Source organism: Panthera tigris, chromosome B1 (assembly GCF_018350195.1).
Source record: "Panthera tigris isolate Pti1 chromosome B1, P.tigris_Pti1_mat1.1, whole genome shotgun sequence".
In the NCBI taxonomy this organism is placed as follows: domain Eukaryota; kingdom Metazoa; phylum Chordata; class Mammalia; order Carnivora; family Felidae; genus Panthera; species Panthera tigris.
Window position 1 is genome coordinate 61,462,863 of NC_056663.1, and position 18,552 is coordinate 61,481,414.

The 18,552-nt window shown below is 32.4% G+C and overlaps 1 protein-coding gene across 2 annotated transcripts in view; it reads left to right on the forward strand.

Annotated features, from left to right (window-relative positions):
- The window catches only part of SPOCK3 (SPARC (osteonectin), cwcv and kazal like domains proteoglycan 3), a 494,478-nt gene extending 477,649 nt beyond the window's left edge, over window positions 1-16,829 (forward strand). For both annotated transcript variants that reach the window (XM_015544275.2, XM_042983659.1), the window contains exons 8-11: window positions 3,822-4,043; window positions 8,713-8,775; window positions 11,807-11,944; window positions 15,142-16,829. In XM_015544275.2, coding sequence (XP_015399761.2) covers window positions 3,822-4,043; window positions 8,713-8,775; window positions 11,807-11,944; window positions 15,142-15,311 — 593 coding nt within the window. In that variant the 3' untranslated portion in view covers window positions 15,312-16,829. The remainder of the gene's footprint in view (window positions 1-3,821; window positions 4,044-8,712; window positions 8,776-11,806; window positions 11,945-15,141) is intronic.
- The last annotated feature ends 1,723 nt before the right edge of the window (window positions 16,830-18,552 follow it).

Here is an 18,552-nt window from a genome sequence, read left to right on the forward strand (position 1 = left end):
AAAATGAAAATACAACAATCCAAACACTCTGGGATGCAGCGAAGGCAGTCCTGAGAGGAAAATACATTGCAATCCAGGCCTATCTCAAGAAACAAGAAAAATCCCAAATACAAAACCTAACAGCACACCTAAAGGAAGTAGAAGCAGAACAGCAAAGGCAGCCTAAACCCAGCAGAAGAAGAGAAATAATAAAGATCAGAGCAGAAATAAACAATATAGAATCTAAAAAAACTGTAGAGCAGATCAACGAAACCAAGAGTTGGTTTTTTGAAAAAAGAAACAAAATTGACAAACCTCTAGCCAGGCTTCTCAAAAAGAAAAGGGAGATGACCCAAATAGATAAAATCATGAATGAAAATGGAATGATTACAACCAATCCCTCAGAGATACAAACAATTATCAGGGAATACTATGAAAAATTATATGCCAGCAAATTGGACAACCTGGAAGAAATGGACAAATTTCTAAACACCCACACTCTTCCAAAACTCAATCAGGAGGAAATAGAAAGCTTGAACAGACCCATAACCAGCGAAGAAATTGAATCGGTTATCAAAAATCTCCCAACAAATAAGAGTCCAGGACCAGATGGCTTCCCAGGGGAGTTCTACCAGACATTTAAAGCAGAGATAATACCTATCCTTCTCAAGCTATTCCAAGAAATAGAAAGGGAAGGAAAACTTCCAGACTCATTCTATGAAGCCAGTATTACTTTGATTCCTAAACCAGACAGAGACCCAGTAAAAAAAGAGAACTACAGGCCAATATCCCTGATGAATATGGATGCAAAAATTCTTAATAAGATACTAGCTAATCGAATTCAACAGCATATAAAAAGAATTATTCACCATGATCAAGTGGGATTCATTCCTGGGATGCAGGGCTGGTTCAACATTCGCAAATCGATCAACGTGATACATCACATTAACAAAAAAAAAGAGAAGAACCATATGATCCTGTCAATCGATGCAGAAAAGGCCTTTGACAAAATCCAGCACCCTTTCTTAATAAAAACCCTTGAGAAAGTCGGGATAGAAGGAACATACTTAAAGATCATAAAGGCCATTTATGAAAAGCCCACAGCTAACATCATCCTCAACGGGGAAAAACTGAGAGCTTTTTCCCTGAGATCAGGAACACGACAGGGATGCCCACTGTCACCGCTGCTGTTTAATATAGTGCTGGAAGTTCTAGCATCAGCAATCAGACAACAAAAGGAAATCAAAGGCATCAAAATTGGCAAAGATGAAGTCAAGCTTTCGCTTTTTGCAGATGACATGATATTATACATGGAAAATCAGATAGACTCCACCAAAAGTCTGCTAGAACTGATACATGAATTCAGCAAAGTTGCAGGATACAAAATCAACGTGCAGAAATCAGTTGCATTCTTATACACTAACAATGAAGCAACAGAAAGACAAATGAAGAAACTGATCCCATTCACAATTGCACCAAGAAGCATAAAATACCTAGGAATAAATCTAACCAAAGATGTAAAAGATCTGTATGCTGAAAACTATAGAAAGCTTATGCAGGTAATTGAAGAAGATATAAAGAAATGGAAAGACATTCCCTGCTCATGGATTGGAAGAATAAATATTGTCAAAATGTCAATACTACCCAAAGCTATCTACACATTCAATGCAATCCCAATCAAAATTGCACCAGCATTCTTCTCGAAACTAGAACAAGCAATCCTAAAATTCATATGGAACCACAAAAGGCCCCGAATAGCCAAAGTAATTTTGAAGAAGAAGACCAAAGCAGGAGGCATCACAATCCCAGACTTTAGCCTCTACTACAAAGCTGTCATCATCAAGACAGCATGGTATTGGCATAAAAACAGACACATAGACCAATGGAATAGAATAGAAACCCCAGAACTAGACCCACAAACGTATGGCCAACTCATCTTTGACAAAGCAGGAAAGAACATCCAATGGAAAAAAGACAGTCTCTTTAACAAATGGTGCTGGGAGAACTGGACAGCAACATGCAGAAGGATGAAACTAGACCACTTTCTCACACCATTCACAAAAATAAACTCAAAATGGATAAAGGACCTGAATGTGAGACAGGAAACCATCAAAACCTTAGAGGAGAAAGCAGGAAAAGACCTCTCTGACCTCAGCCGTAGCAATCTCTTACTCGGCACATCCCCAAAGGCAAGGGAATTAAAAGCAAAAGTGAATTACTGGGACCTTATGAAGATAAAAAGCTTCTGCACAGCAAAGGAAACAACCAACAAAACTAAAAGGCAACCAACGGAATGGGAAAAGATATTTTCAAATGACACATCGGACAAAGGGCTAGTATCCAAAATCTATAAAGAGCTCACCAAACTCCACACCCGAAAAACAAATAACCCAGTGAAGAAATGGGCAGAAAACATGAATAGACACTTCTCTAAAGAAGACATCCGGATGGCCAACAGGCACATGAAAAGATGTTCAACGTCGCTCCTTATCAGGGAAATACAAATCAAAACCACACTCAGATACCACCTCACGCCAGTCAGAGTGGCCAAAATGAAGAAATCAGGAGACTATAGATGCTGGAGAGGATGTGGAGAAACGGGAACCCTCTTGCACTGTTGGTGGGAATGCAAATTGGTGCAGCCGCTCTGGAAAGCAGTGTGGAGGTTCCTCAGAAAATTAATTAAAAATAGACCTACCCTATGACCCAGCAATAGCACTGCTAGGAATTTATCCAAGGGATACAGGAGTACTGATGCATAGGGGCACCTGTACCCCAATGTTTATAGCGGCACTCTCAACAATAGCCAAATTATTGAAAGAGCCTAAATGTCCATCAACTGATGAATGGATAAAGAAATTGTGGTTTATATACACAATGGAATACTACGTGGCAATGAGAAAAAATGAAATATGGCCTTTTGTAGCAACATGGATGGAACTGGAGAGTGTGATGCTAAGTGAAATAAGCCATACAGAGAAAGACAGATACCATATGGTTTCACTCTTATGTGGATCCTGAGAAACATAACAGAAACCCATGGGGGAGGGGAAGGAAAAAAAAAAAAAAAGAGGTTAGAGTGGGAGAGAGCCAAAGCATTAGAGACTGTTAAAAACTGAGAACAAACTGAGGGTTGATGGGGGGTGGGAGGGAGGGCAGGGTGGGTGATGGGTATTGAGGAGGGCACCTTTTGGGATGAGCACTGGGTGTTGTATGGAAACCAATTTGACAGTAAATTTCATATATTAAAAAATTAAAAAAAAAATAAAAAAATAAAAAAAATAAAAAAAAAATAAAAAAAAAAAGAGAAGCAAAAGACAGAGTACCTGTATAAATCACATGATGGTTATTCTTTCTCTGGACATGTATTACTTATAAAATCGCCATGGTTCCACAAAGATATGGAGCATTAATGAAATTCTTCCTTATTATGTGTTAAATTTTACTTTTGTTAAAATTTTACTTTTTGTAAAATTTCTTTGAATGGGAATGAATTTTATTTCTTTATTAATAGGACATTATTACTCAATAATACATTCATAATGACAACCTATTTATTAAGAAACAGTTTGAAGAATGGTAAATATATCTAACATAATTACAAAAATAAGTGCCATTGAATAATGCCTAATCGTACTAGATGCTTCTCACAACTGTCCTGAAGGCAGGTATTACTATCCCCATTTTACTTTGAAATTAATTACCCAAGATGAATTTAAAGCCTCAACGTCTGACTGTTGAGCGGGTGCTCTAACAGGAACCAACTATTATTTTCCTTTACTTTGCTTGCTGCTGATGGTGACTTTCAGATTTCGCTAATCATTTTCTGCCTTTGCCTTTAGGATTTGATACCAGTATCTTGCCGATCTGCAAGGATTCGCTTGGCTGGATGTTTAATAGACTTGATACAAACTATGACCTGCTACTGGATCAGTCAGAGCTCGGAAGCATTTACCTTGATAAGAATGAACAGTGTACCAAGGCGTTCTTCAATTCTTGTGACACATACAAGGACAGTTTGATATCGAACAATGAATGGTGCTACTGCTTCCAGAGACAGCAAGGTAAAAGATGAGACACATACTGATGCAGATAGTTGACCTGCATGTCAAATTTTATTTCTTCATGATTAAAAAAAAAAAGTACATCTTATCCCATTCATTTTAGTAGATATTTTTCTCATTAGAGTGCTTAATAAAAGAGCAAATAAGCAGCATGTGAAACAATATAACTTGGCTAGGGATACAAAACATGCTAAACAAGATGAAAAATAGTAATTAGTATTTTATATTAATGCACTTCATTATAGTTTCTATTATGAACCACCAAGAAGCACAGAGAGATAGGAGAACATAGATATTAAAAGCAATCATTAAAATTAATTTGCTATCTGCTTTGCCCACGGTGTAAAATAAATGGGTTTTTTATCACTATACTGTGGAGTTTTAATGTTCTATTTTGTGATCTTATTAAATGTGCCGAATGAACCACTGCATTCACCATAAAGTTATTTTTTACTCGTTTGATTTTAAAATGTCTTGGCCTTTCAAACTTTTAAAACTAACTTAGCTTCGTACAAATTCACTAGCAAAGAAAGTGTCTCTTGATTCTCTGGAAGAGGCGAGTTACCTGGGAGAGCTGGTATGATGCTAGTTCCTTCGGCTTCCTTCTTTACTGGGAAATGCAATGTAACAGTGAAACCATACTTATATAATCAATCTAATGGCAATTGAAATTAAGTAGGTAACAAAAAAAGATCCAAAACCTCACTTTATGATAAAGTTTGGGGAAACTAAGGAAACAGTGGTGTGTGTAATTTTGACGCTAATTTTATTTTTATTATTTTATTTTATTTTATTTTATTTAAATCCAAGTTAGTTTATATATAGTGTAATAATGGAGTAATTCAGGAGTAGAATTTAGTGATTCATCACTTACCTAGAACACCCAGTGTTCATCTCAACAAGTGCCTTCCTTAGTACCCATCATCCATTTAACCCACTCCCCCCACTCAACACCCCTCCAGCAACCCTCAATTTGTTCTCTGTATTTCAGAGTCTCTTATGGTTTGCCTCCCCCTCTGTTTTTTTCTTATTTTTCCATCCTTTCTCCTATATTCATCTGTTTTGTTTCTTAAATTCCACATATGAGTGAAATCATTTGATACTTGTCCTTCTCTGACTGATTTATTTCACTTAGCGTATAATACATTCTAGATCCATCCACGTTTCAGAGGTCAAGATTTTATTCTTTTTGATACCCGAGTAATATTCCATTGTATACGTTTACCACATCATCCTTCTCCATTCATCAGTTGATGGACATTTGGGCTCTTTCCATATTTTGGCTATTGTTGATAGCGCTACTATAAACATTGGGGTGCACATGCCCCTTTGGATCAGCATTTTGGTATCCTTTGGATAAATACCTAGTAGTGTAATTACTGGAACATAGGATAGCTTCATTTTTAATTTTTTTGAGGAACCTCCATTCTGTTTTCCAGAGTGGCTGCACCAGTTTGCATTCCCACTGACAGTGCAAAAGTGTTCTCTCCACATCGTCACCAACATCTGTGGTTCCCTGAGTTGTGAATTTTAGGCATTCTGACTGGTTGATCCTAATTTTAAAAAACAAACAGGGAATTATTCTAATGTGATACACCTGCTATTGTCACCTTACTTTAATTCTTGACAGCTAAGAGAATGTACAATCTACTTAAAGGTGTATTAATTTTACTCAGCTTTTCATATGAATCACTAATACCTTATGTAGGGACTTTTACTACCTCAAATACTTTTTAATGTATTAGTAATAGTTTAGTAATTGGTTAGTAGTGAGTCAACAGCAGGAATTTTAGAGTAGTTTAACTATTTATAAATCACTTTAAACAAAACATATTTTCTTTATTAAAATATTCTAAACCTTACACCCACACACATGCACTCTGTTGATTTTATTACTGTATTTCTGCTTTCTAGGTAGTTGCACACTTCTAAAAAGCTACATGATAGTTTTAATGACTAGTATACATTTAAAGCATTTAAAGAATAGAAAAGTCAATGCTGGTAATCCATCATAAAAAGATATCTGGTCTTTTTTTTATGATCTTATTTTAGTTAAATTTTTTAGTGTTATGATAGCATGTTTGCAAAAAAAATTATGAAAAACTCAGTGTTTCTTCTATAGAAATAAATAGTTTCATATTAAAACATTTGTGGATTTTGCAGTAATATTTGTAGAACTAAAAGGTTCCCAAAGAAAAATTTTGCTTTAAATACTTTTCATCTATTAAACAGTATTCAGCCAAAGTGTTAAAATCTTTATAGTCACATGAAGATTTTCTCTGAGATTATTTAATACATGGTAGATATAATTTAATAAATGGTACCTGAGTGGGTAAAAGGATTTATACATCTTCCCCAAAGGTTAGGAGAGTTGGCTAATTATTTTTATTACTTTAATATGCTAGAAAATGTTAGAAAAAAGCTCTATCAGGGTAACTGACACTAAGAATAACAATAAGAATTAGTTTATTAAGTAATCTAATGAAAAAGAATAGCCATTTATTTAAAAGCATGCTTTCAAATGTTTCACCTTATAAAAGAATGTATTTTTCCTCACTATTCAATAAAACAACAAATTATTATTTACTGTAATTAAAGTATTATGTAATATATTTGGCTATATATTAGAGTAATATATAAAATATATAATATATAAATAAGAGTTATATATATATATATATATATATATATATATATATATATATATATATGTAGTATACCCATGTTAAAGACCAGACAGAATTGCCTTACAAATAATAGGAGAAATACTTCAGAATTAAATATGTGTAGATGAACAGCTGAATCTTGTACAGTGTACTCGTGAAATCTTAAATTGCTCCCTTATACAAAGTTTGTGGGACTGGTACTCATGTTTATTCAGTGAGGTCACTAATCGAGAGAATCAAATGTACATGGATTTTCAGGCAATGTCATAACAAACATATACAAATATTATTTTTACTTTGCAATAACTAGTCCATAGTAATTAGAAAAAATGCCTTCAATATGATATTGAAACTTCAGCTCAAAAATATCCTCTGGCTTCTATTATATTTGGAAGGAGTAAAATTTTAAATGTCCATTCTATAAGCCCATGTTGCATAACTTGATACATTACTCAGTGTTCATCATAAGTGTACTCTTAATCCCCTTCACCTATTTTTCTCATCACCCCCTCCCTCCCCCAGCATGCCCCTACCCTCTGGTAACCATCAGTTTGTTGTCTATAGTTAAGAGTCTGTTTCTTGTATAGTCTCTCTCTCTCTCTTTGAAAAAAATTACTTTTTCTTCACATTAGATTTCCCATGGAAAAGACTTGTTTGGCTTATATATATTAAACTATAAAATGTATATTGGGGTGCCTGGTGGCTCATTCAATTAAGCGTCTGACTTTGGCTCAGGTCATGATCTCACAGTTCTGTGCTGACAGCTCAGAGCCTGGAACCTGCTTAGGACTCTGTGTCTCCCTCTCTCTCTGCCCCTCCCCTGCTCTCACTTATGCTCTCTCTCTCTCTCTCTCTCTCTCAAAAATAATAAATAAACATTAAAAAAATTAAATATATACATATATTAATCACTTTGTCTCATTTCCTCATTACACTTTGTTACTTACATGAAAATTTAATAACTGAATATTGTCAAATTTATATAATATTTTTAAATTATTTGAATTGATTATACCCTGCCTTTTCCCTAAAATGTTGTAGTATGGGAAAGTAGGTACTAGTTCCTATTGGTTTTCTGCTTCAATAATTTAAGATGCCTTTTTATATAGAAGGTTTTTAGAATATGAGCATAAAATACGTTGAACTATTTGAATATTATAAATTAGAAAATATATTTATTATATAAAATATATGTAATAATACATAATAATAATATAAGCCAAGCTATATTGTGTCCATTTAGAATTTTATATTTATCTGAAAATGTTCTCCTTTAAGTGGTTGAGTTCAAAAAGAAAGGCAATTCTTTATTTCTAAATTTGCTTAATTTTTAAAAGATGGCTTATCAGAAATTATTTTATAATATGTCCTGTTTCCACACTGCATATATACTTGAAGTATCTGGATAGAACTAAAAAGACCAATAGAACTAAAAAGACCAAAGCCTGTCAGCATTATTCAGTATCAAAACTTATAATAGTGTGTCTGATATAAGCTGAAAGAGCATTGACTTTTTTTAGAGATTACTTTTTTAATGCAAAGCTATTTCTCTATATCTTATAGCCTGTTTTAAATAAAGGGAAAACATAATCAGTTAATTGTTTTGACACCAGTCCCTCAGGCGGATTTATATTGCTGAGTTGATTGACCGTTTAATAGTAAACGATAAGAACCATTTTCCATCATATAAGTATTTCATATCATTCTCTGCATTTTTCTATACAATTTGGTCTGTCTGCAAAAAATCAAGATAATCTAATACCAATAATTAGGAAAGCCTTTCTCTCTCTGTCTCTTTCCCCCTGCCTCTGTTTCTCCCTCCAAGTATGCGTATAGATACACATACATGTATCATATAGGTACGTACTCCATAAAAAAGAAATAATACATCATATGTGTCTTTTAAAGCCATGTAAAGACCAGATGAGGTTTGATATCATAGAAATTATTCTTTTTTTTATTTAACTATAATCCTTGAAGTAACACTTTTAATGTCATTGCAGACCCACCTTGCCAGACGGAGCTCAGCAATATTCAGAAGCGGCAAGGGGTAAAGAAGCTCCTAGGTGAGTAATAGATCATTCTTCTGAAGCCTTTATTGCTTACATAAATAACCCCAGGGAAACAGCAACATAAAATCAATATTAATCCAACAAAGATAGACGACACTAAATTTCAGTAACAAAATTTATGAAGTTTTTGAAAGCCATTAAACTTACTTTTATTATCTTACCTATTGAAAGATATTATGTCTGTTTTATTACCCTAATATAATGTTCATTTTGAAAGTTATTAAGTGAAAAAAGAGATTTAAACAATGCTAAAGTTAAAGCATCAGCAGAAACTTTCATTCTAATTCTGTGGCTAACAATTCAAGAATAATGGTGCACACATGCATATAATAATCTAATACATATAAAATAATCTAATATATTTACATATTCTAATATATCTATAATAATGTATATATAATATTTATATGATCTATATATATATATATTCTAATATATAATCTAATATGCCTAAAATGATCTAATATCTATTATATGATATATAATATGTAATATATAATATATATGTAATAATATCTATAATAATCTAACATGTATAAAGTAATATGAGAGAGAGATGGGTGAAAGCATGCCGTAGTACCTCAAAGAAACTTGAATAAACTTTCTAGTGTTTTTTCATCAGCACTTTTTACTAACTTACTTTTAGCAAGTAAATATATGTATTAGATAGATGATAGATAGATAGATAACAAAATTCACCAAAAGTCTTGAAACATTAGAGTGCTTGACTATCAAGAAATTACTAAACTATTATGTGTGATTATTTTGTTTATTCTTCTAGACATAAAATTTTAAAATAAACTCTTTTGAATAATTTTAAAGAAATTTTACAAAGATTAGTACATAGTTTATATATGTCCTTTACTCTACCTCCCCCAGAGTTACCATCTTATTATGTACCAAATAACCATTGTCTGTTTGTCAATTCTAAGAAATTAACATTGCTATAATTCTATTAGTTAAAACTTAGACTTTATTTGGATTTTACCAGTTTTTCCACTGATGTCCTTTTTCTGTTTTAGGATCCAATGCAGAATACCACATATGCAATGTTTTCTGTTTTGTCTTTTCCATGTATATTAATGCCTTGAGTATTTAATAGAACACAATTTTTAATATTTTTGAATCTCATTGATTTATTATGTCACGCTATCTTCGTAATTATAATATTGCATGTTTAAATGAGTTTTTTATAAATTACTTGAAAATCCATACTTCAAAATGAAAAGGCTATTTTTTTTTGTAATAAAGCACTTTAAGATATAAAGAATTACTAATGATAAAACTATAATGTGTTATGTTTCTTTTAGCTCTGTTAAAAAATGCATACTACACCACAGCTCAAAAATGAAATAATACAGTCATACATAGGTTTCTTTGTTTCCACAAAGCAAAGTTTATCCATGTACAATGGGAAAAGCCATTGAAATTCAACTGAAAAATATTTTAGACTTACCAAAATTCAGAATTTGATTATTTGCAGTTTAAAAAAAATGAAAACATATCTAGTGCCTTTGGAAGGAGTAACTTTTATTCTTTTTACATAATAAAAATGGAAATCATTATTAGAGAATGAATGCCCTAAATAGTTCTTTTTTTTTTTTTTGGAAGTATAACGGTACTTACCTGAAAAGTTATCAGTTGTTATATAGAGATAGTGCGTCATACTGGCATTAAAGATAAATTAATGGTCACACTAACTCTACATCATAACACTTTCATGTCAAAGATGTCAAGTTATGATAGCCTTTTAAAAGATGGAGCTAAGAATGTGAAAAAAAAGTGTTCTAATTTTTGCTGGTCTTAAATCTACAGATGGCGTTTTCAAGTTTTCTATATTAGTAATATTCTGTCTACTTCACTGATAGTCTCATACTCCAAATCTTTCAAATGAATTACAATTTTAAAATCAAACTATTTATTGCTCAGAATTTTGAAACTTTATTTAAAGAGGTAATATTATGATCCCATATGGTTGCAAGACTAAGTAAATTGAAAGAATTTCATGTTCTATTGATTTATTCAGCGGTTGCTTTTTTTTTTTTTCTCTCTCTCTCTCTCACTAGATAACTAGAGTGTGTCTGGTCACCGAGAGAATAGAATAGTCAGGAAAGACAAGAAAATTTTCTAATTTCCTAAGCCTTACTTTGTTGTGTCGGCATAAACATTTAAGAAAGTGAATTCACTTCTAAGTTATGAATTAAACATTTATCATTAGCCACGTGCCAGGTACTATGTTAGATATTATAGATGTGAAAATAAATGTCTGTCTTTCCCACTTGATTAAGAGTTGTTAATATAATACTCAAAACAAAGAGAATGCAAAATTCCCAATAGAGAGGATATCACATTATAGTGGTGAAAGCACGTAATAATAAACCACACACACACACACACACACACACACACACCACGTTATAAGAAGCATATGAGAAATCTTCCAGTTTAAGAGAGGGGTGCATATTAGGGGTCACATTTAAGGCAATATTAAAATGTAAGAGGGAGGGAAGGAAGGAGGGAGGGATTCCAGATGAGAAACAGATAAATACAGAGATGAAGCATTAGTGAATTTGGGCAAAACAGTTTGATGTGGAAAAAGCTTGGAGTATATGAAGGAAAATTTGGGGGAAAGAAAATAGAAAGTAGGCAGTGATGATGGTAGGGGGTCTGGTGTGCCATTCTAAGTGGTCTGGATGATGTAATACACACGGCATTACCCAGGTTCTAATTCTGTATTATACATCTGAGAACAGAGTACCCTTTGCAGAATGAGAAGGAGTAATAATAAATTTGCTTAACAAAAGAAACATAAAGTAGTTTGTTATGTAAATAGCCTGCCTCATGACAGCAGTAACCTTACCTATTTTGTTCTACATATATCACTAGTTCACAGCCTGGAGGGGGAACTCCATGTGTGTATATCTTGAGTGAATTAATGCATAGGTGCTGACCATCAAATAGAAACACAACTTATTTATAATTGTGCGTGTGTGTGTGTGTGTGTGTGTGTGTGTGTGTTTCACAGGACAGTACATCCCCCTCTGTGATGAAGACGGTTACTACAAGCCAGCACAGTGCCATGGCAGTGTTGGACAGTGCTGGTGTGTTGACAGATATGGAAATGAAGTAATGGGATCCAGAACAAATGGTGTTGCAGATTGTGGTAAGAATAAGGATTGCTTATTTAATAATTTCTCAAGCACAAGATGAGTTCTTAAGAATCTCATTAATTTGCCCAAGCATTTAAGGAGGACATACTCTATGCAAAAAATGTAGAATATATTGGGGAGGGAGGGGTGACAAAAAGGGTCACTCCTAGCATATGAAAACCTTGTGTAAATAATAAATAGAATGCATTACTTAAGTATTTGAAGGGAGAAGAATTAAAAGGTGAGTTCCTTTTACTATTTCATATACAGAAATGTTAAATACCTCCTGTTTTCCTCTCAAGTACAGCATATTCTTGTCATCCACTCTATTCCAAGTTGGCTAACTCCAGTGTGTGCCTTGTCCCCATATGGAACCCTTTTGTCTGCATACCTTTGGAGAAATTGACCTAGGGAGTATGTGGGCTCATTCACAAAAGAAAAGCTAACGTTTTTGAAGGAAAGGTCCACAAATTGCAGCTATATGAGCATATCTCCTTATATTTGGGTAGGAAAAATATAGTTTAAATGTTTGAAAGGTAATTATAATTAATATATATAATTATATATATATAATTAATATTCTAATTCTTTTCATGGAGGTGACTTTTTTATGTGTAAATCTAAAAATAATATTAGAGTTAAGTTGCACATCATGCACATGTATTTTAAAGTTTTAAATGTGGTATCTTTTTGCTTCATAAATTTGTTTTTTAGAATGCAAGTTTCAAATGAGTATTTTTGTTTGTATGATGAGTTTTCATTACAAAACTCATTTAGCTATACACACACACACACACACACAAACACAACATGCACACTCCCATGTTCATGCACACATATATACTAGGAATTAATGGATTGTGTCTCAATATGCATGGCCAAAAATGAAAATAAAGTACTTGGTCAATCTTGTATTTTAGATAATGTCTAGTTGTCTCTTTTAAGTGGTATTTATTTATTTTCTTTCCAGATTTATTTAAATTCAAATTACTTTAGTTTCAAGAGTAGAATTTAGTGATTCATCACTTACATATAACATTCTTCCCAACAACTGCACTCCTTAGCCCATCTCTCTCATCCACCTCCCCTCCAACAACTCTGTTTGTTCTCTCTAGCTAAGAGTTTCTTATGGATTGCCTCCCTCTCTGTTTTTATCTTATTTTATCTTTCTTTCCCTTCCCCTATGTTCCTCTGTTTTGATTCTTAAATGCCATATATGAGTGAAATCATACGGTACTTGTCCTTCTCTGACGGGTTTATTTTGCTTTTCATAATACATTCTGGTTCCATCCACGACACTGCAAATGGCAAGATTTCATTCTTTTTGGTAGCTGAGTAATATTCCATTGTATGTACATACACATACATATATATGCACATACATATACATATACACATAAATGCCACTTCTTTATCCATTCGTCAGTGAATGGACATTTGAGTTCTTCCCGTAACTTGGCTATTGTTGATAACGCTGCTACTTTATGCAATTTTTAAACTGATAGACCGTGATCATTTAAAAAATATAAATGGTAAACTATATAAAGGTAATGACATCTAGTGCTTAAGTGCCTCTTCTGCATGTATTTATCCCATAATATTTTTAATAGCTTGGTTTTAGTTTTCTAGCCAACATTATTAGAATTAAGTGAGATAAAGTAGTATTAAGTAGATGCCTAACATACCTTAACATGTAAAGAGCATATCTTTGTAATATGTAGTTTAAAATGGCTGCATTATTAATTACACCAATTATCAGTGATGCCAATTATCAGTGATGAAAATAAAAACTATATGGGGATGAATTCAATGAGTGAATAAAGAAACTGTTTTGAGAACATGACTTCTGAGTTTTCTTAGCATCTTGAAATTATTAACAAGAGACATTGCGTAGGAGGATAGAAATAACATTATCTTCACATAAGATATGAATTTTAATGTGTTGTATTATAAAATCAATTTATAAACAATGGATTACATTAATAAGATTTGTTTTAATTAGCTACCTCAAAATTTTAAGACTAAAATATTTAAAAAGGTAGAAAATAAATGCACACTAACATAGGGTTGAAAAATAAACATTATGAGATATATGTACAATTTGGCCTCTATAAATAGTAATGAATAAATCCAAATATTTTTTAAAGTACTGACTACTTATGTTAGTTTTCTGTTGCTATTGTAACAAATTTCCATGAATTTATTTATTTTTTAACATTTATTTATTTTGAGAGACAAAGAGAGACAGAGCATGAGTGGGGGAGGGTCAGAGACAGAGGAAGACACAGAATCTGATGCAGGCTCCAGGATCCAAGCTGTCAGCATGGAGCCCGATGTAGGGCTCACACCCATGGCCATGAGCTCATGACCTAAGCTGAAATAGTACGCTTAACCAACTGAGCCACCCAGGTACCCCAACAAATTTCCGTAAATTTAGTGGCTTAAACTACACAAATGTATTATCTTAACAGTTTTGTGTGCCCAAAGTCCAACATGGGCCTTCTTGAACTAAACATCTGAGGGTCATCAGTGCTGCATACCTTCTAGAGGATCTAGGGGACAATCTGTTTCCTTGCCTTTTTCACCTTCTGTAGGCTGCTCATATTTTTTAGCTCATGGACCCTTTCCTCCGAGTTCAAAGCTAGCAACGTTGCATCTCTCTTACTGTTCTCCCTAGTCACAACTCCCTCCGACTCAATATGGAAAGGTTCTTTGATTTTAAGGATGCTGGCGATCATCTGAGCCTATCTGAATAATCCAGGATAATCTCCCCATCTCCAGGTCCTTAACTTAATCAGATCTGCAAAGTCGCTTTTTTTTACCATTTAAAGTCACATTCACAGGTTTTACCGATTAGGAAGTGAAGGCCTTAAAGGAGCATTTATTTTGCCTACCACACTAATTGGAGAAATTTAAAATTCTTTGTAAAATTCAAAGTTTGACATGAGCCTCTATAAAAACTGGGCTAAGATCAATATTACTGAACTGGAAACCTTGCATATCAGATCTCCTTACTGATTCAGCTTTTTAGGACACAAATTCCAACAAATGATAGAGAGTGGATTTTTCCTTACCTTTGTTAAATAAGTTAAAGGCCAAAGTAAAATTGTACTAATTTGCTTAATTTTCATCAGAATTTTATGTATCTCAGGAAATTATCCCATTACTCAATCGAATGACATTAATAATAATGTTTACTTTTTTCCCTAAGCTATTGATTTTGAGATCTCTGGAGATTTTGCAAGTGGAGATTTCCATGAATGGACTGACGATGAAGATGATGAAGACGATATTATGAATGATGAAGATGAAATTGAAGATGATGATGAAGACGAAGGGGATGACGATGATGATGGTGATGACCATGATGGGTACATCTGATTAACGAGAGCTAAGACCTATAAATTCTACATTTCTATTATTTACAAAGTGATAACCTATTGAGAATTATCTTCTTTCCCTAAAACAAAAGGATTCTAAAACTCACATATATTTTGTATAATTATTTCAAATATTGCAGCTAATGTCATAGGACTTTATGTTTAAATAAGAATCATTTATCTTGAGTTTTTATATGCCTTAGAGAAAAAGAAAATGCATATGGAGTCTAGCCAGAGGGGAAAAAACATTAGGAAGAGCTACTGATATAAACAAATTTTCATAAGAACCAACTATGTCAATCTCCCACAAGCAAAACAACAACCAGGACTTGAGGTTGTATACGTTATTTTTCTGAGACATATTCTAAGTTAAATTTACAATAACTTATTAGTGGCCTGGGTCCCAAGTATTTTATAAAACTAAGCATGACCTTAATTGCTATTCCAAGGTAGCATCTTCCTAGCTTTACAGTGAGTGAGGGGATACCGACGGGTAAGAAAAACGGTAACAAGTGTAGAGTCCTCCATTGTGTTTTCATTAATAGTGATGTTTTCAATGATGAAATTATTCTGGATATGCTAGGATACTTTACAAAATGGCAAGTACGGAAAACCATGGATTCTGAAAGTTAAAAACTTCGTTGTCCTTTCTAATTTTTATTTTAAGTTGGATAGCGTTCTCATGTAGAATTTTTTTATATTCTAAAACAGCATGATTTCTTTACCTTTCTCGATTTCTTTATCTTTCTGACCAGCGATTTAGGGTGCAGAATTTAAAGTAGGAAGACAAAAGGAAAGATTAATTTAAACTACATTTTCACAAAGGTTTGTCATTTGCCTCAATGTCAAATTTAAAAGTCTTAATTCTTATTTTATTTCTTATTCAGATAAAATTTTGCATTTAATCCTAGAATTATGCCATTTTAATTACTAGTGCCGCAATTTAGAGACCGTATTGTATGGTGCCTTGCAAAATAGAAATAGAAAGGTTTTAGCATGCATACCAATATAGGATATTAGGCAATATATAAGCACACCTAATTAACAAATTAATACCAGTAAAGGTACTGCTGCTGGAATGAAGAAAATGGAAAATGTTTCTTTCTTTTTTTCTATTGTTACATAATTGCCATGTGGACTTGTTTATGATTATTGTGTAGAGTAGCATTTAAGATTTAACTGTAACAAAAATTACTTTAATTGCTGTATTTAAGTTAGCATGTTAATTAATTGTGTAGACATTTTGGCAAACGATCACTTTTAAGTATATCAGACCTATGGTTTTGTGCCCATAATACAAATGGAAAAACCTATTGAATTTTATGCATTAGTATCATAATTTAAGCAGTGGGTCAACTTTTCTCCCAATATACAATCCATCGAAGGTAAAATTGGTGAATTATTTCCATTTGATTTATACTCACTAAAAAGGAAACTTTAATGTTGATTTTATGTAATATTTAAAGTACAATGCATTTTCTTTTTTACTGTTTATGTATAGTTTGCAAAATAAAGAATCTTGTAACCAAATTACACCGTTTCTTAATGATTTTCTGGGTTATAGATAGCACGACGGATTCTTAATATTTTCATTGATTTTTCAAAAATGAATACATCACAAACTAGCTAGGAGAGTTTTTTGAAAATTTTGAATTTCAAAATCAGAATCCTTGGCATCTTGGATATTCTTTTCCTGTATATATTAACAATTATTTTTATTTGTTGATTTGTTTTATTTATTTCATTTGTCAGAGAATTCCAAAGTAGATCATTTTTTTTGTTGGTGGTGTTATTTTTAAACCCATTTTTGTGATAGCATATTTAAAATACTGAGCTAAATTTCTATAGCAACAGCAATTTTGAAGAGTGATAGATTAATTTTATCTATTTGATACATGTATAGGAATTATAAAATATGTTATGGATAGTTATAAGAAGACAAAAAAGATCCCACAAATTCTAAGTAGAGGTTTAATAAATGGACTTAAAGTAACAAAGCGGCCTTGAAATTAAGCTATTTTTTTAAAGAAATGTTATCTTTCAGGCTCCCAGGAAAGCAACCAATTCAATAGCAAATATAAAATTGAAAATATTTACATTATTAAACTTACGTAATGTATATGTTTGTATACAATATCTATTTGTATATCTGTGTATAAATATTCTATTTGTGGTGTATATTAGGCCTCTTGATCATCACTTAATTCATCTCGTATCTTTTAACTCAATACAACTATACTTATTTATTTATCCCCAAAATACCAATATTCAGCACTTACTCTAATCCAGGCACAATTTTAGGCACTATAAATTCACTGGTGAACAAAATAATCATGAAATTAATATTCTACTGTGGAAAATAGGCAATACATTTATTCCTAGCCTATAACATAATGTAATTGCATTGAGAATTAGAAAAAAATCAAACAAGCTATTTCCTAGAGTTCATTTGGATTAAAAATGATGTATTTTAAAAACTTAAGAGTCTTTGATACAAAATCAAAATTTTAAGGAAGCATTTTTTTGTTAAAGAGAATCAAATTACCTTAACATTTTGTGGCTTTAACATTTTGTGTAGGCAGCACATGTGCAAGTTAAAAATTACAAGAGAGTCAGAATCACGACAAACTAATTATTTAAAGTTACTAGAAGAAAAGAGTAGAAACATACAAATAACATATCAAAAATTCTGGCTTGTCAAAAATCTAATGTGGAAATTCATAAATACATTTTGCTGTGCATATCTACAATGGAAATTTGGATATGTTACACAACACTATCAGGGAAACAAGCCAAATTAAAAACAATAGAAAACATTTTAATATTAATCAAAAGAACATGTAAAGCAAACCTTGTGCTTCTGCTAATCTTTTAATAAAATAAAATCAGTCAAGCCCAAATATCAAAATCATTAGAATTTTCTGATTAATTGATGAGATAGTGAGTTATTTGTTTTCTGTATAAATATTTACATATTTTCATTTTATCTGAAGCTCAAAAGAATGTGAAAAGTAACGCAATATAAACATTGAGTCGTATAGCCTGTTCATAGTTTATTTAGAGTGGACTTAGAAATTTTATAAAAAGCATTTGTTTTGAAATAAATATTTTGATGACCTGTTTTGTATACCATGAATGATTCTGTGGCTGTATGCAGTGGGTAATTCAGGGCCCCATGCTTAATCCATTTGTGAGACCCCTAATAAATACCTGGGGAAGAAGTGGAGAAAGAAAACAAACAA